General features: G+C 40.4%; 1 protein-coding gene across 3 annotated transcripts in view; it reads right to left on the reverse strand.

Moving 5' to 3' along the window:
• Positions 1 to 24768, reverse strand: part of STK38 (serine/threonine kinase 38) — a 53264-nt gene that overhangs the window by 20118 nt on the left and 8378 nt on the right. For 2 of the 3 annotated variants that reach the window (XM_010389690.2, XM_010389692.2), the window contains exons 3-7: positions 11198 to 11249; positions 9932 to 10054; positions 7843 to 7926; positions 3823 to 3946; positions 1440 to 1594 (exon numbers count right to left, since the gene is read on the reverse strand). In XM_010389690.2, the coding sequence (XP_010387992.1) occupies positions 1440 to 1594; positions 3823 to 3946; positions 7843 to 7926; positions 9932 to 10054; positions 11198 to 11249 (538 nt within the window). Of the gene's footprint in view, positions 1 to 1439; positions 1595 to 3822; positions 3947 to 7842; positions 7927 to 9931; positions 10055 to 11197; positions 11250 to 19973; positions 20094 to 24768 lie in introns of those variants that run through there. The other variant, XM_030929035.1, reaches the window with a different exon arrangement.

Below are 24768 nucleotides of genomic sequence, written 5' to 3' on the forward strand. Positions count from 1 at the left end.
AACTGTGCCACTGCATTCCAACCTGGATGACAGAGTAAGACCGTCTCAAAAAACAAAAATGAACAAACAAAAAAAAACAACTTTAGGTTTTTCAAGGACAGCAAAGCAAGAAAGTTATCAAAAGACAGCAAAGAAAAATACCCTAGAAAATAAATTTACTTTTCACCTTACAAGAAAATTCAGTCAAGACGACAACTCTGCTTAACAGAAAACAACATTCTAGAGTTTTAGAGGTGAAAAGGATTTCACGGGTTTCCTAGATCTCTATTTTCACTTTACGGAAAAGAACAATGAGATCCAGGTGGTAAAGAGATTTGCCAAGGGTTATCTAGCAATTTAGCTGGCAGCACAGCGATTATCTTCTAATTTGCTGTAAGTTTAGGAACTAAGCAAGGAAGCTTATCTGCAAGTCTAAAAATAAATATAAACAGGCCATTTAAGAGGCTGGGCAGGGGCGTGGTGGCACACACCTGTAATCCCAGCTACTCAGGAGGCTGAGGCAGTGAGAATCACTTGAACCCGAGAGGCAGAGGTTGCAGTGAGCCAAGATCGCGCCATTGCATTCCAGCCTGGGCAACAGGGCGAGACTTCATCTCAAAAAAAAAAAAAAAAAAAAAAAAAAAGAGGCTAGGCAGGACCCTTCTTTAAGCAGAGAGCATGATTTGGAATCTGGACTTTGTTACAGGTTCTTGTTGTTATTGCCTCACTTCCTGCTTCTTGGCTGGGTTCCTCATTAACTGATGAGGTTGCCCAACAGAAGGGCTCTAGATAGGTGATGTATTAGTAGCACAGTTAATTATATGCTAAGAGAAAATGACTATCTTTGGCTTTATTACAAAATTACCCTCTACATCAGTTTTGTTCTTATTTTCAAGAGTTTCCTTTATTTATTTATTTATTTATTTATTTATTTATTTTTATTTTTTTTTTTTTTGAGACGGAGTCTTGCTCTGCTGCCCAGGCTGGAGTGCAGTGGCCGGCTCTCAGCTCACTGCAAGCTCCGCCTCCCGGGTTGACGCCATTCTCCTGTCTCAGCCTCCCGAGTAGCTGGGACTACAGGCGCCCGCCTCGTCGCCCGGCTGTTTTTTTGTATTTTTTAGTAGAGACGGGGTTTCACCGTATTAGCCAGGATGGTCTCGATCTCCTGACCTCGTGATCCGCCCGTCTCGGCCTCCCAAAGTGCTGGGATTACAGGCTTGAGCCACCGCGCCCGGCCTAGTTTCCTTTATTTTTAAGAGAAGGTTCAACCAAATTATAGAATCATAGCCTTTCAGAGAAAGGAAGTGACAGCAAACTTACCTGTTTAAAAAAAAAAAAAGAAAATCATGACAAGGTAGGTCACAGCTCACCCACTGGGATGACCACAGGGGTGCAGGTGTTAAAGCAGAGGCTGCTCAGATCAGTAAATGTGCATAGTTCATGCCAATGTCCCCCCATACCTTGCTGTCCAAAAGAAGGTTGTCTGGTTTGATGTCTCTATGGATGAATCCAAGTTGATGAATAGAGTCTATGGCTAACACTGTTTCTGCTATATAAAACTGAGTCTCCTCTTCTGTCAGAGTGTCTTTTTTCATCAACAAGGTCATCATATCCCCTGGAAACAAGAAGATACAAAGCCGCCACCACACACACACACACACACACACACACACACACACACACACACAAACAACGTACGAGTGAGTACCAATTTTCAGATATGTCTTCCCTATCTGCCAACATAAGGCAGCTAAACAGACCTCTTCTGTGTGCCACAGATAGACTCACATTGCCAACATGGGAAGAAATGGGATTTTCACACCTAAGCTAGCTAAAGTTGACCACTAATGTATGATTTGTATTTTACTTTTGAGAGAAAAAGAAAATTTCTCCCACACTTTAAAAAACAACTATATTTGCTTAGGATAATTTTTTGGACTCGGGGTAAAAAGCTACTTCACTTTTCACTTCGCCTGAATAGATATCTGCAAGCTTTTCTACATCTATAACTAAATGGCACTTCCACATAGGTTGTATTGCCATTGTTATAGAGAGGCTGAAATGCCAAATAAAAATGTAAACACTTGAGGAGGCTGAAAACAAGCTTTCCAACTTCTATTCACAGAACACAAACAAATAAAAAGGAGGGACTTGGGTAGCAAAGCATTAGTCAACAAAAGCTAAAAATGAACTGAAAATGCTATACACTAGAATGTGCAATAACTGCCTCCTAGAAGAGTACAATGAACATCTCTCAAGGTCAGTGTTTTTTTTTTTCCTCTAGTGTGTTATTGTAGGTATTTAAATGGACACCAGTACCCTTTATGTAACTTTTAAAACACAGTATCGGTATTCTAGCAGTTAAAAGGTAACCTCATTAGCTTTCTGTAAAGTCAAAATTTCATCATTTCTAATACCAGCAACATAAAATGGCAGAGAAAGATTCAGATCCTAACTCAACAGTGAGAAACGCAAAGAAAATATGTATAAGGAGTCTAAAACTAAGAGAAACAGGATTCAGTTTAGACTTCACATAAAACCACTTAGGTTAGAAAACAAGGAAAAGAGAAAGAAACCTCTGATTTTAACAGAGCATCATGCTGCTTTTTCAATTTCATTTCATTTAGAACATTATGTTTTTTATTATTGGAGAAAAGTAGCTACTTTTCCCTCAGGCAAAAATTAAACCGTTTATTAAAGTGCTCTTTTTCAGTCCAAGACATAAAAAATATGATTCCCTAATCACTCCTGGCAGCCCTTCAATCTGGAGTCCCATCAGACACATGGAGACAGTGCACTTGGGCTGCTACCCCAGTAAGGTAGCTATACGGCCTGAGTTCTGTGGCTCAGGAGAGCAGCCAATGGGGCCTCACCTGTGCAAGTTTGCCCGGATGATTGGGGAGCTCAGGCCAGATGCTCTATGGCTCTGGAGGCCAGCTCCACCAAGTGCAAAGGACAGGGTCCAGGAGACATGAGAAGCTACGGAAGATGGTACAGGTTAAGGCTTGAGGGCACGTTAGGAGCTGGTAACCAAGTTGGCTCTTACTCCAATTTAAGAACTAGCATCTAAATGTTAAAAAAGTTTCTCCTCATTCTACCAGACTCTTTTCTAACATTAATCAATTGTTTATTTTTTATTAAATGTATTAAATATTAAAAAGTATTGATGACCCTAAATCTAAGGGTTGTCACAAAATCAAAATATTATGCCACAATATAATTATTGTGGAAAAGGTTCTCTTTTTTTTTTCCCACCAGAGTTTGCTCAGAGTTCATCTGCTCACTGGGAAACAGACTGCTTTCCTCAGAACAGATGGCATGTTCTGTTCCGGGTTTACTTTGGAGCTGTCTTAGGAGATGTTTGTGCTGAGTTACTAAAACTTAAAATTTCAGAAATGAGAAATTGATTCTGGCTACTAATATAGGTAATAAAAAATTCACTCCTTATTAATATGTTATACAAAAAGAAACAAAAAGTTGGAGCAAATAATGTTATAGCTTCAATGTTATCACTTGGGTTATTGATCATATATGATTCCCATTGACAGGAGAGCAGGCAGAGCACCCTGTTTATTCCTATATATTTTAAAAAGAGGAAGAAAAGAAAGAAATGTCCATCTGAAATCATGTGAATGAATGAAAAGGTTACTTTTATGGCACTAAGATTGTAGAAAGGCACCCCAGCATAAGACAGGTTACTGACTTCCTTTATAGACCTAAAAAAGGATATAGAAAGCAACTCTGTGAGTACATTTAAAAGTAGAAAGGAGGGTTAATTGTGATGTGAGAGAAAGAAACCACAGAACAAAAAGAAAAAATGACCTTTCATCGTCAAGTAATTACCTCCAGGCAGGAACTCCATGATTAGGTAGAGGTTTAGCTTATCCTGAAAACTATAGAACATTTTCACAACCCACAAACTGTCTGCCTCCACTAGAATGTCACGCTCCGCACGAATGTGGCCAACCTGGAGGTATATGCATTTGATTAATGACAAAGCTTGCTCTGCTTTATTAGATTGTATATTTGCTTAAACAATTTAAATACTGTGTTTAAATACTGTTTTGAGTATTTAATCGTGATGATACAAAAGATCCAATTTCTGCTTAGGCAAACCTACTAACTCAAAATCGACATTTGACTTGAAGGTATTCAGTGATGAAAACTTGAGTGATGAAAGGCTTTAAAAAATGGCAAAATGAATGGCTTCAATGCAAACAGCAACTTTAACATTGCTATTAACTGAATCTGATTAGTTAAAATTACTATTCTTTTGCATACAGTTTTGTCTAATAATCTTTTATGATAAAAATAAGTCCCCAAAATGAGACTCCTTCCTCAGATCTGCAATAGTATCTGCCATGACAGTGAGCTCACTGAAAATTCTAGAATGCTACAATACCACAGCATTTAGTTCACTGTTGTGTGCTCAATCTTTACTGAATTGAAATATAAGAAAACCTAAGAAAAGTTGTAGATTCAAATTAATGACATTTCCAGTTTTATACTTTCACTGAAATATCTAGCTAAAGAGACCAAGTTGTAGAAAGTTTGAGAGAACTGGAATTATTTTGTTAAAGCAATGCTTTATTATCAAATTTACCTTATTTAATTTAAATGCAGAACAGTAATTAAACATCACTGCATATTATCAAATTCCCCCCCCAAACTTTTTTTTAAAACGAGATGGGGTCTCACTCTGTCACCCCGGCTAGAGTACAGTGGCGTGATCATAGCTCACTGAAGCCTCAAACTCCTGGTCTAAAGTGATCCTCCTGCCTCAGCCTCCTGAGTAGCTAGGATTACAGGTGCATGCCACCATGCCTGGCCCCTCATCTCTTTTTTAAGTGTCACAAGGTCTAAATTGGGTTGATTCAGATCTAAATTTATTAAGACTCAGTCCAATACCTGAGTAGTGGTTTTGGTCTTAATATATGCTACAGGTCTTGACTTTTTACAATATGTTCTGAAGTAAAACATGTACCAAGATTCACAAATTGGCACTTCTGTTGGCAAATTTAGTCCATGGCTGTTGTTTGGTTTAATACAATGTTTGATACGATGGTTTGTTTTATTGATATGTCTTTAGGGAGACAAGGCACTCTTCCATTTCAACACAGATCCCACCCTCTCCCCTGGTCTTATACCTAACTTGCTTCAGGCTTCCCTGCTAACTCTTGGGGGCCCAGAGGCATTTGACTTTATGTATTTGAGTTTTCAGTGTCTACTAAAATCGTTCTTTGGGGAATTTTTTTAAAAGCTGCAACTGTACAGAAAACCTACATCTTTACATCTGTACTTATGGTATTGGGGTGGGAAAAAAATGGACAATAACGGTGAAAAGAAACAGTGCTATGAAACACAATGAAGCCAAGTAAAGCATCTGCCTTTACTTGATCTTAATACACAAGCAAAGCTTTTGGGAAACAGCAATGTTGCTTGCTGCCCCACAGCCATGGCTAGGACCCAGTCACTATAAGACATGAATACACTAGAAGGCAGCCTTCATCTGCCTGTCTCCCCTGGCTCCCATTAAGGTCCCTACCTACTGCAGGGAGCCAAAGAAAAGGGGAGGCACTACAATTACCACTTGTCATTCACCCTGGAGGACAGAATGGTGACCACAACATTTCCTGTTTGTCAAGGGGAAAGCTACTGTGAGCACACCTTGCCCTTCTCTCTTAAGGCTGAAACAGTAGCTAGAAACCTCATGGTTTGAAAGTGGAGTTGGCTGAATATAGATTAAGGGAGGGAAGAGTCTGAGGTGCAATTCATACAAAAAGGTTATCTTTTCCCTATTCCATAAATATTTAATAAGGTGGGGGGGGGTTGTTGTTATCCTATGCCCTAAGAAAGCAGAAATAAAAGCCAGTTTTTTGTCCCATCAATAACTATATACTGGCATCACAACTAAAGGTTTTCCTTTTGCACTGGAAGAGAAACATCAGAAGCTAGCTAGATGTCATATCTTACCCTTAAATTTTTCCAGGTAGCAAAAATTTCCATCATGTGGAGCAGAAAAACAACCTGAACTCTCAGTGGGTAGCTTTAATTCCTACCCAGTTTATTTAGTAAAAGCAAACAAAAAAGCAATTTTACCTCTGTACCTGTACTTTGTCAGCCCTACCCCAAAATGGTGATGGATGTGCACTGGTCTACTTACATCTTTTATCTAGCAAAAACCCAATGCATGCTTCTTCAAGATGGCTGAGCCAGGTAGAGTCTGTGGCCAGAGACTTTAACTGGCTCATAATGAGATCTGTTAAGTTGAGGAGGTGAGTCCTCAGCTAAGGTGAGCTAAACAATTTAAGTTAATGTACCATTTAATCCATAAGCTAATGCATCATTTAAAATGTTAATTATAATAGACAGTTCCTTTACTTTCATTTAGAAAAGTTTTAGAAACTGATTTTGAAGGCACAGTATTTCAGAAAAGGCTTTTTACACATTATGTCTGGACCATCCTCTGTTAGAAACCACGTGGGGCACCTGGTATACATAAATTACTAACTCTGAAAATCATATGTACTTTGTTTTGCAGTTTTACTCTGACTGCTAATATTTGATAAAAAGAGGCCTTAAGCCTTGGTTAAAACTGTAAGAAATACATCTTGCAAAAACAAAACTCACTCATGAGATGCAAACATACTAATTAATGCAGAAGCCTTATACTTTCCTTCTCAAGATTAACTGAAACTTTTTCAGTGCCTACACACCCATACCACAAACTAATTTGTAGATAGTATGTAAGTAGGCCGGCTTACTGTGAACTTTGAAGAAGGCTGGTGTTAGCAAACTACAGTGTCTGAAGACTTACTGCCCGGGTATTTGATACTCTCAACTGAAATTCCTGGGAGTCTAAAGCTTCTCGGTAACACATGAAAATTCAAGAGAAAATAAAAATTCCAAATTTTGGGGTGGCATTTAAATGAAGACAGGGAAGACCAGTGATTATATCTCCTCTCAAGAGGTAGAAAGGATTGGATGTGGGGCCAATCTCCATCCTTCCTCTTTGGCTCTAAATTGGGAGTTCTCCTTGTCACAGGGTCTCCATGTTCCTATAACATCCAATCTTCTACAGGACATTTGCAGTTATCACCCACTGCAATCTGTTCTTAAGCAACCAGCTACATTAGACTAGATTTATAGAAAGTCTATTCTTGCTTTTTAAAATATCCTTTCCAATATTTAAAACCTTATTTATTTTGCATAAGGCACTTTATAAATCGATTTACAAACCAGGTTTTGGTTTTAGAAAGTATCTTTTATCATTAAAAGAGAATTTGCATTGTTCTGCCATTTGCATTATATTTTTCAAATTCATTCAGAAATTGGAAGGCTGGTCTTTTTCAGGTACTGATGAGCTACCTAGAAGACTCAACTTTGGTTTAGGTAAACAGAATGAAGCATATAAAGACACATTTTTGATTATAAATTCCAAATTCTAATTCCTAGTCCTTAGTTATGAGATACACATTACAATTTCTATTTCTCAGCATTTGGTAAGAAACACACTACCATACCACGTATGACCTCAAAAAAAAAAAAGGCTCTCAAAATAAGGACATCTTGTGATCAATTGGAAGACACAAGTAACAGCTGCTTTTCAAATAGATTCTCAATTTCTAAAAGATTGCATATAACCTATACGAATTATTTGTGATTTTAAATATGAACTGCTTCTTTGTAGGGGGAAAAAGGTAGTATTATATATATACTCATACATCACAGAGCTAAAGAAAACTGTAATAAAAATATATATTTCAATTAAACAAAAAGGTAAGTTTTAGGAAAACAAAACTTAATTATTAGCTTATTAACAAAAATTAATAAGCTAAAAGCACTGCTACAACTGTGCTTTACCTGCTCTTTTTCAAGCATATCTGCTTTACGGAGTATTTTCATTGCATACACATGTCCCGTATCTTTCTTCTGAACAAGCCGTACCTAAAAAGTTACAAAAGAAATGCCAAGTCAAAAACTCATACTACCAAGCTAATGCTTTCATGTGTTACAGGATGCAATAATTAACTGAAAAAGTATTATAATTTTAACATGAGCAACTAGTAATAACAAAGCAGAAGAAAATGCTTTTCAATGTTCCAAAATGAATACATTACACACAGTAAAGTCGATGCTGGAAACATCCTCAAATACCTCTACATCTGAACAGCTTTGGTTCCTTAGTAGAACAAATCAATCTAATTTAAAACCTTCAATTTCAAATTTAAGGACTTGTTATACCCCTGACATATGTCATCCAGTCAGCTCAGAAAATCTAAGTAAATGATTACAACGATGTTTAATTAAAACAAAAGTAGCGGTGCATGGTGTTGTATACCTGTAGTCCCAGCTATTCGGGAGGTTAAGGTAGGAGGATCGCTTGAGCTCAGGAGTTATGAGCTAGGGTGTATTATGCTGATCAGGTGTCTGAACTAAGTTCAGCATAATATGGTGAATACGGTGACCTCCCAGGAGTGGGACTGGGGTGTGGGGGTACCAGGTTGCCTAAGGGAAGGGCAAACAGGCCCAGTTCAGAAATGGAGCAGGTCAAAACTCCCATGCTGATCAGTAGTGAGATCGTGCCTGTAAACAGCCACTGCACTCCAGCCTGGGCAACACAGTGAGACCTTGTCACTTAATCAAAATAATAATAACAAAGTAAAACTTCATGCATAGGAAAAACGTCTGGAAAGAAAAGCAAAAAATTCAGGCCAGTCGCAGTGGCTCACACCTGTAATCCCAGCACTTTGGGAAGCTCAGGCAGGTGGATCACCTGAGGTCAGGAGTTTGAGACCAGCCTGGCCACCATACTGAAACTCCGTCTCTAATAAAAATACAAAAATTGGCTGGGTGTGGTGGCAGGTGCCTGTAACCCCAGTTATTCGGGAGGCTGAGGCAATAGACTCACTTGAACCCGAGAGGCAGATCTCGGCTCACTGCAACCTCTGCCTCCTGGGTTCAAGTGATGCCCCTACCTCAGCCACCTGAGTAGCTGGGATTACAGGCGCGTGCCACAACACCCGGCCAATTTTTGTATTTTTAGTAGAGACAGGGTTTCACCATGTTGGTCAGGCTGGTCTCGAACTCCTGACCTCGTGATCCACCCACCTTGGCCTCCCAAAGCGCTGAGATTACAGGCGTGAGGCACTGCGCCTGGCCCCGGGGTACCAGGTTTTAATAATATACTGCTCCTTTTATACTTGCAACTATTGCGTCAGTAGGTCGTCTACTTTGGGCATTTTTCATTAAAGGGAATGACCTTGCATGGGCTCTTTCAAACTCTCCCCAACCGATTGCTCTTGTGCCCAAGCAGGATCATTTCCAAGAACTTGTGGGGACAAAGTCGCAAATGCTTTCAACTCTCCACCACTACCTACATAACTCCTTTCTGTAAATTCTGCCTCCTAGGGTCATCTTTTTAGAGCTGTATCAATCTGGTGGGGAGAAATAAAGGGTGGAGATACACTGTTAATTAGTTAGTTTCCTTCTGGAGAGGCAGTACAGTACTGGGAAAAGCAAGCGCTTTGAGTTCAGGAAGTAGGGCCCAACTTTTGGTCCCAGTGCTCAATGGCTGTGTGATAATAGGACATTATATATACCTTTACAGTCTTAATTTCATCATCTATAAAATGGGTTACTGTCCTGATTATGGGGAAAAAGCAGCCTGTAAATAATAAATGTTGATTTCCTTCTACCTTTCAACTCTCCCACTAAGTCAATATTTAAATACCAACATCATCTCTGGCAAAATAGAGAACAGAGATCTGGGACCTTGGAGAGAAGAAAAAAAGAAAGCAGACAGACAAAGCAATTAGGATGTGGCGATGGCATGCCTGACCCATGTAATTCCATACATTTCAGTTATATCAACAATCATGAGTTGATGATAGGTTAGAAGCTTTGAGGTTTTGCGATATTTTTGTACTTGACAAGTAGATGTGATTTTTACCTCACCAAATGCTCCTCTGCCTATTACTTTTAAGGACTCAAAATCTTCCAATCCAAGTCTTGTTCTCTTCAAACGAAGAAACTCTGTTTCCTTCCGAGCATGTGCTGATCTCCGGAGTCGTTTCTAATATTTAAATAAGGAAGGGAGGAGAGGGGAAGGAGTTGAAATTCTGAAACTCCATAACAAGTCATGTTTGTGACTTACCCAGCTGGAAAACAGGTCCACAGTGGACTAGGGATAATCTTTTCACATATGGAAGCACCCCAGAAGGATTCTTAAGAGGTCACTTCTCCATTTCCCGGCCTTTAGACACAACATCCAAGCCACACTGAACAGATGAGTGCCTCCTCTGGGAACTCTGACTAACCTACTTCAGCAATCCACTATCCTAACATTTTTGGTGAAGGAAGGGATAAATAATCAACAACATTTTCCTTTATCCTGTTTAATATAAATTAAAAACACGTTCTTATCTTTCCCTCTGGGTTGGTTACACATTGTATGCTCTAACTTTCTGTTATTTCTACAAGTACTGGGTATTTTTCACCACTGTCCTGGGTTCTGTAGGCCAATCCTATTTTCGAAGGGATTTCCACTGCCATTCCAGTTCCTTGCACAGTCCCTTGTTAACTATATTTTATCCTACTATATCTGTGGGCACTGGGTGGAAGGGCTGATTTGAGATGGATATTTTGCCTTAATAAAGATTTCAGGAACATGACACACGGGGGCCTGTCGGGGCATGGGGGGAAAGTGGAGGGAGAGCATTAGGACAAATACTCATGCATGCAAAGCTTAAAACCTAGATGACAGGTTGATAGGTGCGGCAAACCACTATGGCACATATATACCTATATAATAAACCTGCACGCTCAGCACATGTATCCCAGAAAAAGTAAAGTAAACAAATATTTCAAAAATTTGCCCTACTCTTAAGGAGACTTTTCAGTCTATAAAAATTCTATAAATTCTATAAAAATGCTATAACTTGCTCTTTTAAATTTTAATTTGATTTCATCCCTTCTTTCTCTTGGAATTCTAAATCTAGTTTACTATAACTGCATCTAGAGAAGCCTTCCTCTCCTAGTTACTTAATAATTAATCTGTCCCTCTGCATTAACACCCAAATCCAGAAGCACACTACCCCTCAAGTTCCTCTGTTACTGGGCCGAAACCCTTCTCATGTGTAGCAAGGCTAACAACTTGCTGGACAAGATACAACCTGCCATGCTGGGTTTTAAGGAAGATACTGCCAATATTAATTACCTCTTCATCTTTTAGGCCTTCTTCTTCCATCACCTTTTCTAACTTCTTTTGTCTAAAACAAACAAAAACAAAACACACATGAAATCACATCTGAATAACTTTCTGAAAACTCTATAACTTTAATATTGTAATTGCATTTTAAAAAATGACACAAACAGGTAAATCTCAAAATGTCTCATTAAAACAAAAAAAATTACAGTTACGAAGACAAGTAAAAAGATTTCCATCCTTTGTTAGGTCTACTGTTTTTGGCGGGGTGGGGGGAGGAGACAGAATTTTGTTCTGTCACCCAGGCTAGAATGCAGTGGGGCAATCCCACCTTAGCCTCCCAAGTAGCTAGGACTACAGGTGCATGCCACCATACCTGGCTAATTTTTAAATTTTTTGTAGAAATGAGGTCTCACTATATTGCCCAGGCTAGTATCAAACTCCAGCTTGACCTTTCAAAGTGTTGCGATTACAGGTGTGAGCCATCATGCCCCATCCTTAGGTCTACGTTTTTTAAAAGACTGTCTAAGACGTTAATGCAACAAAGAATCTTGTTTCAAAAAATGTCCTCTCTCGGTTTTGGCTTTTTTTTTTTTAATTTTTTTTTCAGTTATTTCCTCCTTACCAAACCACAAAACAGCTGGTATTTGATAAACTCTTTCATCATGGTGTTTCTTTCCCTCTCTCTGACTGAAGTCTACTTCCTTTATTTCTGCATCTTCCTCCTCCTCCCTGCCATGAGCAAAGGGTAACAAACAACAAAGGTAAAAGCAGAATTTGGAAAATTAACAGGAAAAAGTGATCAAAAAGGTGACTGGCACCACTATCAAAACATCATACATCAGACTGGGTGTGGTGGCTCATGTCTGTAATCCCAGCACTTTGGGAGGTGAGGCGGATAGGTCACTTGAGGTCAAGAGTCCAAGACCAGCCTGGCCAACATGGTAAAACCCCCTCTCTACTAAAAACATAAAAATTAGGCTGGGTGCAGTGGCTCATGCCTGTAACCCTAACACTTCTGGAGGTCAAGGCAGGTGGATCACTTGAGGTCAGGAGTTTGAGACTATAATAGCCAACATGGTGAAATCCCGTCTGTACTAAAAATGCAAAAATCAGCCGGGCATGGTGGCATGCCCCTGTAATCCCAACTACTTGGGAGGCTAAGACAGGAGAATCACTTGAACCAGGGAGGTGGAGACTGCAGTGAGCAGAGATCACGCCACTGCATTCCAGCCTGGTGACAGGGTGAGACCCTGTCTCAAAACAAAAAAACAAAAAACAATAAAACAAAAAAAGGCCAGGCATTGTGGCTCATGCCTGTAATCCCAGCACTTTGGGAGGCCGAGGAAGGTGGATCATAAGGTCAGGAGTTCGAAACCAGCCTGGCCAACATGGTGAAACCCCATCTCTACTAAAAATACAAAAATTAGCTGGGCGTGGTGGCAAGCGCCTGTAGTCCCAGCTACTTGGGAGACTGAGGCAGAAGAATTGCCTGAATCCGGGAGGCAGAGGTTGCAGTGAGTCGAGATCACGCCACTGCATGCCAGCCTGGGTGACGCAGCAAGAATCTGTATCAAAAAACATATATCTGTATCTCTCTATGTATGTACATATGTATATTTGTATATATGTATACACACACACACATATATATACACATATATATATAAATTAGCTGGGTGTAGTGGCAGGCACCTGTAATCCCAGCTACTTGGGAGGCTGAGGCACAAGAATCACTTGAACCTGGGAGGCAGAGGTTGCAGTGAGGCAAGATCGCACCACTGCACTCCAGCTGGGATGTCGGAGTGAGACTCTGTCTCGAAGAAAAAAAAAAGTTCAGACATCAGACTTTTGGAGTACTGAACTTTAGAAAGTGCATGCAATAATGTTTTTGATCTATAGTCTCATAAAACTAAAAGAAGCAAGTAAAACTTCCTTACAACCAATTCCACAGAACCTTCATTTACTTAGCACAATAAATGAAAGTACACGGGCTAGAATCTCTCCTCCACCACTCATCAGCATTCCAGATAAACAGGCAATATATACAAACAGAGCAAAGAAGGATAAGAGTGTACAGTATGCTGGCCAGGCGCGGTGGCTCTAGCCTGTAATCCCAGCACTTTGGGAGGCCGAGGCAGGCGGATCACGAGGTCAGGAGATCGAGAGCATCCTGGCTAACACAGAGAAACCCCATCTCTACTAAAAATACTAAAAAAAAAAAAAAAAAAAAAAAAAAAATTAATGGGGCATAGTGGCAGGCACCTGTAGTCCCAGTTACTCAGGAGGCTGAGACAGGAGAATGGCGTGAACCCGGGAGGCGGAGCTAGCAGTGAGCCGAGGTCGCGCCACTGCACTCTAGCCTGGGCAACGAAGTGAGACTCCATCTCAAAAAAAAAAAGAGTGTACAGTGTGCTGCAGACACAGCACGTAGTCCATTGTGGCTGACACACACAGCACTTCAAAAGCCACACCAAGAAGGTTGGATCTCATTCTGTAGACAACTGAGTGCTAAAAGAGGCTTGTGTGCAAAGGAGTGATGTGATAAAATTTCTATTTCAGAATGATAACCAGCAGTAACGAGGATCTGATGGACTGGCAGGGAAAGCAACTGAGAAAGATCAGAGGCCAGTTGAGAGTTACCGTAATGATTCAGATGTACAGTAAAGATCTGGAACTAGGGCAGGAAAACCAGAATGAAGCGAATAGAGCTATTGCAAAGATGACCAACTGGCAATAGGAGTCAAGAGAAAAGCCTTAGAATTTGTCTAGAGGTATATGATGCCACTAATCAAGACAGAAAACGCAGAGAGAGGAACATGAACAGTTCTCCCAGTTCCCGCAATAGTTTGGGATACATGTGCATCTATGTGTACACATGTATTGGAGAGAAAAGGCTGTACTCTTAGTAGTTTCAGGAGTGTAAATTAATTCCACTGCAGCGGTTAGGTAGTTGAAGCAGAGAAGAGTAAGAAAAGCCAAAGCATAACATGCTAGGCAAAGCTCTAAGAACACAGCTGTGGTCAGCTCTTTTTGTGCCTTGAGTACTAAACACCATCACACCTCCTGACTATACGTTTTTGAATGACTACATCAGAATGGGCTACAAGTCCAATGCACTATCCACTGTGTCACAAAACTGGCTCCTTCTGATTATATTTTAAATCTAAATACAAATTAAGAGGTTTTGCACAGCTTTACTGAAGTGTAATTAAATTTGTTGCAGCAGAACACCTGTCTGAGAGTAACGTTAACTCCTTGAACACAATTAGATTATTTCATTAGAGAAAGTATCCAGAAAAAAATGCCTATCCATGTTAACGATTAGGACCAGGTCCACAAAGACCCTGAGGACACCAAAAACAGCAAGGACGGCCTGAAATGACTTAAAAATGACATCCTCTGTGAGATGATATCAAAGGAATTACTGTTAACTTGGTTAGATTCATGGTGGCATTTGCATTATGCAAGAAAATGGCCATATTTTTGGAAATGCATACTTGAGAGTATGTAGGATTAAAATGACAGATGTTTGGAATTTACCTTAAAACACAATAGCAAGAAAAAACAAAACGGGATAGATGAAGAAAAGGTACCAAAGCCCTAAAATTATTAAATCTGAGGGATGAATATATTGAAACGGGGTCACTATATTATTCTATCTATGTTTAAAATTGTTCATAGTGAAAAAGAACAGCAGGACTCTCCACACAGGCATGTTCTCTTATAGGAGTGCCAGGTTAACACTCCAGCCTTTGGTGGAGCCACTCTTCCCTTCAATTCCAATGTTCCAAACCAGAACCCTGGGAGAGAAACCAAGTCACTTTCACACTTAGAGGCCATACCCAGCCTCACCCCAGTGATGCCTTCCATGTGTTCCATTTATTTTCGTGTGTGTTCATTTCCTGTATGAGAGAGTGGTAAGACCTTCTGAAGGTAGGGACTATATTTGAATTCCCCATCTCCACTAAGAATAGTGCTTTGTACACAGCTACTTTCTAAATGTATGTTGCTAAATTTTAAAAAGTCAGAATGTATAGCAATGTGCAGACACATTCATGACTACTACTTACAATTAGCCCCTTTTCTACTTTAGGGTCCCCTCTTAGCATAGCCTGATTCAGAGGTAGCAGGAATGAGAGAATTGGGCTATTCCACCCTAACTGAAAATAGATAGTATTTTGGTGAGACACCGAAAACCAGGAAAAATAGTGTATTTAACAGAAATAGGGCCAGGCATGGTGGCTCACACCTGTAATCCCAGCACTTTGGGAGGCTGAGGCCGGCAGATAGCCTGAGGCCAGGAGTTGGAGACCAGCCTGCCCAACATGGTGAAACTCTGTCTCTACTGAAAATACAAAAATTAGCCAGGCGTGGTGGCACGTGCCTGTAATCCCAGCTACTCAGGAGGCTGAGGCAGGAAAATCTCTGGAACCTGGGAGGCAGAGGTTACAGTGAGCCAAGGTGGTGCCACTGTACTCCAGCCTGGGTAACAGAGAGAGATTCTGTCAGAAAGAGAAGAGAAGAGGGGCGACAGTGCGAGATTCTGTCAGGAAGAGAAGAGAGGAGGGGAGGCGGAGGGGCTGTGATTATATCTCCATGATTAAAAATGCCTAAATTCAGAAAATGCCTAAGAAATAATTTTTTTTTTTTTTTTTTTGAGACAAGAGTCTTACTCTGTCACCCAGGCTGGAATGCAGTGGTACCATCTCGGCTCATTGCAACCCCTGCCTCCCGGTACAAGTGATTCTCCTGCCTCAGCCTCCCGAATAGCTGGGATTACAGGTGCCCACCACCACGTCCAGCTAATTTTTGTATTTTTAGTAGAGATGGGGGTCTCACCATGTTGGCCAGTCTGGTCTCGAACTCCTGACCTCAAGTGATCCACCCACCTTGGCCTCTCAAAGTACAGGGATTACAGGCGTGAGCCACCACACCCGGCCTTTTTCCTTTTTTTCTTTTTTTTTGGAGACAAGAGTCCGGCTCTGTCACCCAGGCTGGAGTACAGGACACGATCTTGGCTCACTGCAACCTCTGCTTCCTGGGTTCAGGTGATTCTTGTGCCTCAACCTCGCTAGTAGCTGGGATTACAGGCATATGCCACCATGTCCGGCTAATTTTTTGTATTTTTAGTAGACACGGGGTTTCATCATGTTGCACAGGCTGGTCTTGAGCCCCTGACCTCAAGTGATCCACCCACCTCGGCCTCCCAAAGTGCTGGGATTATATGTGTGAGCCCCTGCACCCAGCCAGAAATATCCTAAAATTAGCACTACACAGATTCTTTAAAATCTCCACAAATTATTTCAATTCTACACTCTGGTTTGACTGATACCTGCTCAGTGAAGACCATTAGGAGGTCTGGACTTACTCATTCTTGAGGCTTAAATAAAACTGACACGATCACTAATCTGACTGATTACTAACTGATTAGTAACTGACTGATCACTGATAATAATCACGTATCTCTACTTAGTATTAGATAAGACCAAATGAGGAATTTCTACAGTTAAGAAAACATAGATGAGAAAATCTAAGAGGAGTTGCAGAACATAGAAGTTCTCAGTAAAATGTATGAAAGACTATTTGATTTGGGGAGAAAAAAGCTTACCATTATTATTTATTAAATTGGGTGTTTGTGGTTTTAATTAACCCACCTAAACAGTATTCATGAAGAAAAGGAACAACTGAAAATATTTTGTAAAAGGAAATGCCTGTTTCCTCAGATTTGATTTCAAACTGCTATGAATTATCTAAAACATTATTTTTTAATGAATAAGTAGACAACTGTCAATACCTACTAGGTACCTAGGATCACATACAGAACGAATACAAGGAGAGCTGCTGCTCCTAGAGAAGGTCACAACCGAGGCTGCCATTGAAGGCAAAACACAGACTGAAGGAATACAGCAGATGCACTTGCCCTACTGAGTGCTTATGATCTAACAGTGGTATTAATAGACCATCAGGGTGGCATTCTGCAGCACTGTGTGATGAACACTAGATTCAGGGGGTTTAATTATTTTTAAACCAATCTATAGAAGCTGCTATAGTGTTTCTGTGAAACTGCTCAAAGTTCTCATATTTTATGTTTATACAGGAAACAATTCCCAGATGAATTTTATTCTTTCTTCTATCTCTGGGCTTTGGACACATATGCCCCTGCAGTAAGTCCTTTGCTTCAACTATAACCTAGTGTTCTACTATGATGGAACAGGGCAAGAGTTGCACAGCAATGCTAGGAATAACAGATATTTTAAAGGCACCCAGACAAGACGCAAAAGAAAAAAAATGAAAATTTGTATTACTACTTGGTCTCAAAATTTACTGGCCCAAAACTTATTATTTCAAATCTCCATCATGTATTATCTCTTCATTATCAATTGTCTCATATCATTAAAACTGTTTATTTATCAAGGTCTCGCAATGTGTCCATCTAGAACATTAAAAAGCTTGCAAACTCAGGCCAGACAATCATGGCTCATGCCTGTAATCCCAACACTCTGGGAGGTGGAGGATGGCTTGAGCCCAGGAGTTTGAGGCTGCAGTGCGCCATGATCACATCACTGCACTCCAGCCTGGGTGACACAGTAAGACCTTGTCTGTAAAATAAAATTTAAAAAAAAAAAAAAAAAAAAAAAAAAAAAAGCTTCTTAGTTTACTTCTGAGGTAATTCTTGTCAATCCCTTTTTAAAAATTTTTCTAGGAATAATAAAGCCTGACAGTTTTATTGAGCTGTATCAGTAAATCCAAAACCAACTAGCAGTTCATACAAAAAAGAGGGTTCTGGCCGGGCATGATGGCTCACACCTGTAATCCCAGCACTTTGGGAGACCAAGGCGGGCGGATCACTTGAGGTAAGGAATTCAAGACCAGCCTGGCCAACATGGTGAAACCCTGCTTCTACTAAAAATACAAAAATTAGCCAGGCATGGTAGCCCACGTCTGTAATCCCAGCTACATGGGAGGCTGAGGCAGGAGAATCGCTTGAACCCAGGAAGCAGAGATCATGCCATTGCATTCTAGCCTGGGCAAAAGAGTGAAACTCCGTCTCAAAAACAAAATGAAAATACAAAAATTAGCCTGGAGTGGTGGCGCGCTCCTGTAATCCCAGCTACTCAGAAGGCTGAGGCAGGAGAATCGCTTGAACTCAGGAGGTTGCAGTGAGCCAAGATGGCGCCACTGCCCTCCAGCCTGTGCCACAGAGTGAGACTCCATCTCAAAAAAAAAAAAACAGAGGGTACTCAACAAAAAAAGATCCACAAGGATATATTAATTCTGAAAGGCTCAAAGTACTAGTGCATTGTTGTTTTCTTAAAGAGATAGATGGTATCTTGTTCAGCTGCCCAACCTTGAGTGCAGTGGCACAATCATAGCTCACTGCAGCCTCAAACTCCTGAGCTCAAGAGATCCTCCCACCTCAGCCTTCTGAGTAGTTAGAACTACAGGTGCACACCACCACACGTGGCTTACTATTCTTTAATAAAAAAAAATGGCAATTTGATAAACAACCAAAAACAAACATTCTAACCCTCTTAAATATCTAACATTCTCTTCTCACTGTCTTTTGATTAATTTGGTCTTTCAAAAAAAGCAAAACCACCAATGCTTTTTTTGTTTGTTTTTTGAGACAGAGTCTCGCTCTGTCGCTCAGTCTTGAGTGCAGGTGGCGCGATCTTGGCTCACTGCAAATTCCACCTCCTGGGTTCACGCCATTCTCCTGCCTCTGCCCCCCAAGTAGTCCCACCACCACACCCGGCTACATTTTACATTTTTAGTAGAGACAGGGTTTCACCATGTTAGCCAGGATGGTCTTGATCTCCTGCCTCGTGATCCACCCACCTCGGCCTCTCAAAGTACTGGGATTACAGGCGTGAGCCACTGCACCCGGCCTCCAATGCTGTATTTTTTAAATTTTGTTTATTTTTATATAACCCTCTCTGCTTCTGGAACCACTGAAACTTTTAGATGGCTTTTCTATCTTAAGAATCCAAAGAATGCAAAGCACTGCTGTCTGCTCATTTTGGGGTACAATCTTAGTGTTAATCACAATGTATCATTTATTAATAATGTAAACAAAACCATACATCATCTTGTTCCTGCAGAATGTGATACATACCAATAATAAACCATAGCTAAGGCAGAACCAGTAGGATAAAACCCAGAGGACTATTACTAAACAAGTGGCTAAATCAAAACTCATAACCATTTGCTTTATAATTACTACCCCAGTAGCTATGATTTCAAGAAGTGACTGTATTTGAAATAACTACCTCCACAGGTTTCACCTGCCTAAAGATATCCTGTACAGATTTACGTTTGAATTCCCCATGATCCTAACACGAGACACTGTGCAGACACTTGTTTACTCCACTGAACAGCAGCTAGCCACCACCAAGCATAAAATATCTGACTATTCCACATACAGAACTGCATATTTAAGGTCAAATTATATATCCCATGCAAATTATCATTTACACCCTCATGAAGAACAGGATTGCAAAGATCCTTATCAAAATATTAGCATATCAATCCAGCAACATAAAGGAGATAATACAATGTCATCAAGAGGTTTTTACCCCTGAAATGTAAAGTTAGTCTAACATTCAAAAATCAGTCCATGTAACTCACCATATTAAAAGAATAAAGGAGAAAAACAATATGACCATTATGAGGATGCTCAAAAAGCATCTGAAAAAAATTCAACACCCATAATAAAACAATAATCAAAATGAAACAAATGACAAAAATAAAAAAAAATAATGAAAAGAAAAAATTCAACACCTACTCATGATAAAAATTCTCAGCTTCTCAGCCAAACTGGAACATAGGCTCACACTTCCAATTCCAAAACTTTCTGAGGCTGAAGCAGGAGGACTGCCTGAGGCCAGGAGTTCAAGATAAGCCTGGTCAACATAGTGATATCCTGTCTCTACAAAAAGGTAAAAAAAAATTAGCCAGGTGTGGTGGCACATACCTGTAGTCCCAGCTACTTGGAAAGCTGAGGTGGGAGAATCACCTGAGCTCAGGAGGTCAAGGCTGCAGTGAATCATGATTGTGCCACTGCACTCCAACCTGGGTTAAAGCAAGACCCTGTCTCTAAAAAAACAAAAAAAAAATTTTTAACCCAAATTAGAACATAAGGAAACTGCCTCAACCTATAAAGGGCATCTTTGGTAAAACAGTGAGCATGTTAGCTTTAAATCAAGAAGAAAACAAAGATATCCACTCCCACTACTTCTATTCAACATTTTACTGGAATTCCCAGCTATTGCCCTAAGGCAAGGAAGGAAAAAAGAAAAGAAAGAAAAAAAAAAAGGCCAGCACGGTGGCTCACGCCTGTAATCCCAGCACTTTGGGAGGCTGAGGTGGGTGGATCACAAGGTCAGGAGATCCAGACCATCCTGGCTAACACGGTGAACCCCCGTCTCTATAAAAATACAAAAAATTAGTCGGGTGTGGTGGCGGACACCTGCAGTCCTAGCTACTCGGGAAGCTGATGCAAGAGAATAGCGTGAACCTGGGAGGCAGAGCTTGCAGTGAGCCAAGATGGTGCCACTGCACTCCAGCATGGGTGACGAGCGAGACTCTGTCTCAAAAAAAGAAAAAAAAAAAAGAAAAAGAAAAAGAAAGGTGAGTAGATTGAAAAGGAAATAAAACTGTCTCTACCTGAATATCACAAGATTGTTTACATAGAAAATTCTAAATATGCAAATAAAAAAAACCTAGAATAATTAGAAACTTACAGAATACAAGATCAATATACAAAACTCAGTTATGTCTATATACTAGCAGCAAACAACTGGACAGTGAAATTCTATATAGCATCCAGAAAACCCCCAAATACTATAAATAGACTAACAAGACATGTAAAATGCACACACTAAAAATTACGAAAACACTGTCGAGAAAAACTAAAGAAGACCTTAAAAATGGAGATATGGGCCAGGCGCAGTAGCTCATGCCTGCAATCTCAGCACTTTGGGAGGCCGAGGTGGGTGGATCACCTGAGGTCAGGAGTTCGAGACCAGCCTGCCTAACATGGGGAAACCCCGTCCCTATTAAAAATACAAAAAATCAGCCGGGGTGGTGGCAGGTGCCTGTAGTCCCAGCTCCTTAGGAGGCTGGAGCAGGAGAATTGCTTGAACCTGGGAGGCAGAAGTTGTAGTGACCCGAGATCACAACACTACACTCCAGCCTGGGCAGCAATAGCAAAACTCCATCTCAAACAAACGAACAAGAAAACAAACAACAACAACAAAAAACAGAGATATGCAATGTCTGCATAACAGAAGATTCAATAATGTTAAGGTGTCGGTTCTCCACAAATTGATCTACAGAGTCAATGTAATTCCAACAGTAATTCCAGGCCGGGTGCAGTGGCTCATACCTGTAATCCCAAAACTTTGGGAGACCGAGGTGGGTGGATCACAAAGTCAAGACCATCCTGGCCAACGTGATGAAACCCCATCTCTACTAAAAATACAAGAATTAGCTGGGTGTGGTGGCGTGTGCCTGTAGTCCCAGCTGTTAGGGAGGCTGAGGCAGGAGAATCGCTTGAACCCAGGAGGCAGAGGTTGCAGAGAGCCGAGATCACGCCACTGCACTCCAGCCTGGCAGCAGAGCAAGACTTCGTCTCAAAAAAAAAAAGCAACATAATTCCATTGGGCTTTTCTGTAGAATAAGATGACTCTAAAATTTTTAATAAAATGCAAAGAACACAGAATATTCAAAGCAATCTTAAAATAAAATGACCAAAGCTGGAGGACTTACACATTACCTGACTTCAAAACTTACTACAAAGCTACAGTAATCAAAACAGGGTGATACTGGCAAAGGATAGACGAAGAGATCAATGGGACAGAGAAAGAAAGCCCAGAAATGAATTCACACCTATATGTCACTTGATTTTCAAGAAAAGTGCCAAAGTAATCTCATAGGGGAAGATCTTTTCAACAAATGGTGCTAAAATAACTGGATATCAAAAGGATAAAAATCAATCTCAACTCCCCATCTCATATCATACACACCTATTAATTCAAAATGGATCACAGAACTAAATGTAAAAACTAAACCTAAAAAACTTCCAAAATGGAACATACGAGAAAGTCCTTATGACTTGGGGATAAATAAAGGTTTCTGGCCAGGCACAGTAGCTAACACCTGGTAAGTCCAGTACTTTGGGAGGCTGAGGCAGCAGGATCGCTTGAGGACAGGAGTTCAAGACCAGCCTGGTCAATATAGCAAGACCTTGACTCTAAAAAAAAAAATTAGAGTTTTTTTAAATTTTACTTTTTTTTTTTTGAGACTGCGTTTCGCTCTTGTTGCCCAGGCTGGAGTGTGATGGTGTGATCTTGTCTCACCGCAACCTCCGCCTCCCGGGCTCAAGCAATTCTCCTGCCTCAGCCTCCCAAGAAGCTGATATTACAGGCATGTGCCACCACCACACCCAGCTAATTTTGTATTTTTAGTAGAGACGGGGTTTCTCCATGTTGGTCAGGTTGGTCTCGAACTCCTGACCTCAGATGATCCGCCCAACTCGGCCTCCCAAAGTGCTGGGATTACAGGTGTGAGCCACCATGCCTGGCCCCAAATTAGTTAATTTTTTAAAAAGAGGAAAGGTTTTTTTTAGAAAAGTCACAGAATACAATAACCATTTTAAAAATGCCAAATTTTATTTCATCAAAATTTAAAACGTCTGCTTGCCTAAAAACTTTGTTAACAAGAAAGCCACAGATTGGGAGAGATTTCTTATGAAACATTCACATGAAAAAGGTCTGATATGTAGGACAAACAAAGACCTCCTGCAACTCAATAACAAAGTCAACTCAATTTTTTTAAATGCTCGAAAAATTTGAACAAACATTTCACAAAGGAAGATGCACAAATGGCCAAAAAGTACATAAAAACGTTCAACATCATTCGTCATCAGGGAAACGCAAACTAAAAATCACAGTGAGGTATCACTAAATATCCACCAAAATAACTAAAATACTGACAACACAAATGTTAGCAAAAATGTAAAGTAACTGGAACTCTCATATATTAGTAATATTTTGGAAAAAGGTCTAGCAGTTTCTTATAAAACTAAACATATACCTACGTATATGATTCAGAAATTCCACCTCTAGATGTTTACCTGAGAACTGAAAACAAATGCTCACAAAACTGGTACAAAAATGTTCATAGAAGTTTATTCAAAATAGCCAAAAATTGAAAAGAACCCAGGTGTTTATCAATAGGAGAATGGATAAACAAACTAAGAAGATATAGTCAGAAGACAGAATAGTACCAACAATAAAAAGGAACAAATTATTGATGCATACAGCAACACAGAGGAACCTCAAAAACATTACGCTGGCAGGTGTGGTGACTCACACTTGTAGTCCCAGCACTTTGGGAGGTTAAGGTGGGAGGATCACTTGAACCCCAGAGTTCAAGACCAGCCTAGACAACAAAGTGAGATCCTGTCTCTACAAAAAAATTTAAAAATTAGCCAAACGTGGTGGCATGCACCTGTAGTCCCAGCTACTTGGGAGGTTGAGGCAGGAGAATAGATTGAGCCTGGGAGGTCAAGGCTGCAGCAAGCTATGACTGTGCCACTGCACACCACCTTGGGCAACAAAACAACACCCTGCCTCAAAAACAAAAAAATTATGCTAAATGAAAGATGCCTTGCTCAAACAAGTACATACTACGTTTCCATTTATGTGTTCCACTTGCATGAAATAGGCAAAACTATGATAGAAACAAAATCACGGCTGGGCATGGTGGCTCACGCCTGTAATCCTGGCACTTTAAGAGGTGGAGGCAGGTGGATCACGAGGTCAGGAGACTGAGACCATCCTGGCTAACACGGTGAAAACCTGTCTCTACTAAAAATACAAAAACAAAATTAGCCAGGCATGGTGGCGTGCGCCTGTAGTCCTAGCTACTTGGGAAGTTGCGGTGGGAGAATGGCATGAACCCGGGAGGTGGAGCTTACAGTGAGCCAAGATCGCGCCACTGCACTCCAGCCTGGGCGACAGAGCGAGACTTCGTCTCAAAAAAAAAAAAAAGAAAGACATAAAATCACAACAGTGGTTGTCTAAGATGGAAGAACCAAGAGGCATGAAAACTTTCTGGGAGAGGTAATGTTCTCTGTTTTGATAAAGGTTTAAGTTATTCAAGTGTATGCATTTGTCAAAACTCATAAAATGGTAACTCTCAACTTGTGAATTTCATTGTATATAAATTTTACACCCTTCCCCAAAAAGTATAAATATTGAACTCTAGTTAATGTTATATAAGCAGAAATATTCAGAAGTATACTGATGTCTACAACATACTTTGAAGTGAGGCAAAAATTAAGATGGACTGGCTAGGCACGGTGGCTAACACCTATAATCTCAGCACTTTGGGAGGCCAAGGCAGGTGGACCACGAGGTCAAGAGATCAAGACCATCCTGGCCAACACGGTGAAACCTTGTCTCTATTAAAAATACAAAAATTAGCTGGGAGTGGTGGTGTATGCCCATAATCCCAGTGACTCGGGAGGCTGAGGCAGGAGAATTGCTTGAACCCAGGAGGCAGAGGTTGCATTG

Source organism: Rhinopithecus roxellana, chromosome 4 (assembly GCF_007565055.1).
Source record: "Rhinopithecus roxellana isolate Shanxi Qingling chromosome 4, ASM756505v1, whole genome shotgun sequence".
Taxonomy (NCBI): Eukaryota; Metazoa; Chordata; class Mammalia; order Primates; family Cercopithecidae; genus Rhinopithecus; species Rhinopithecus roxellana.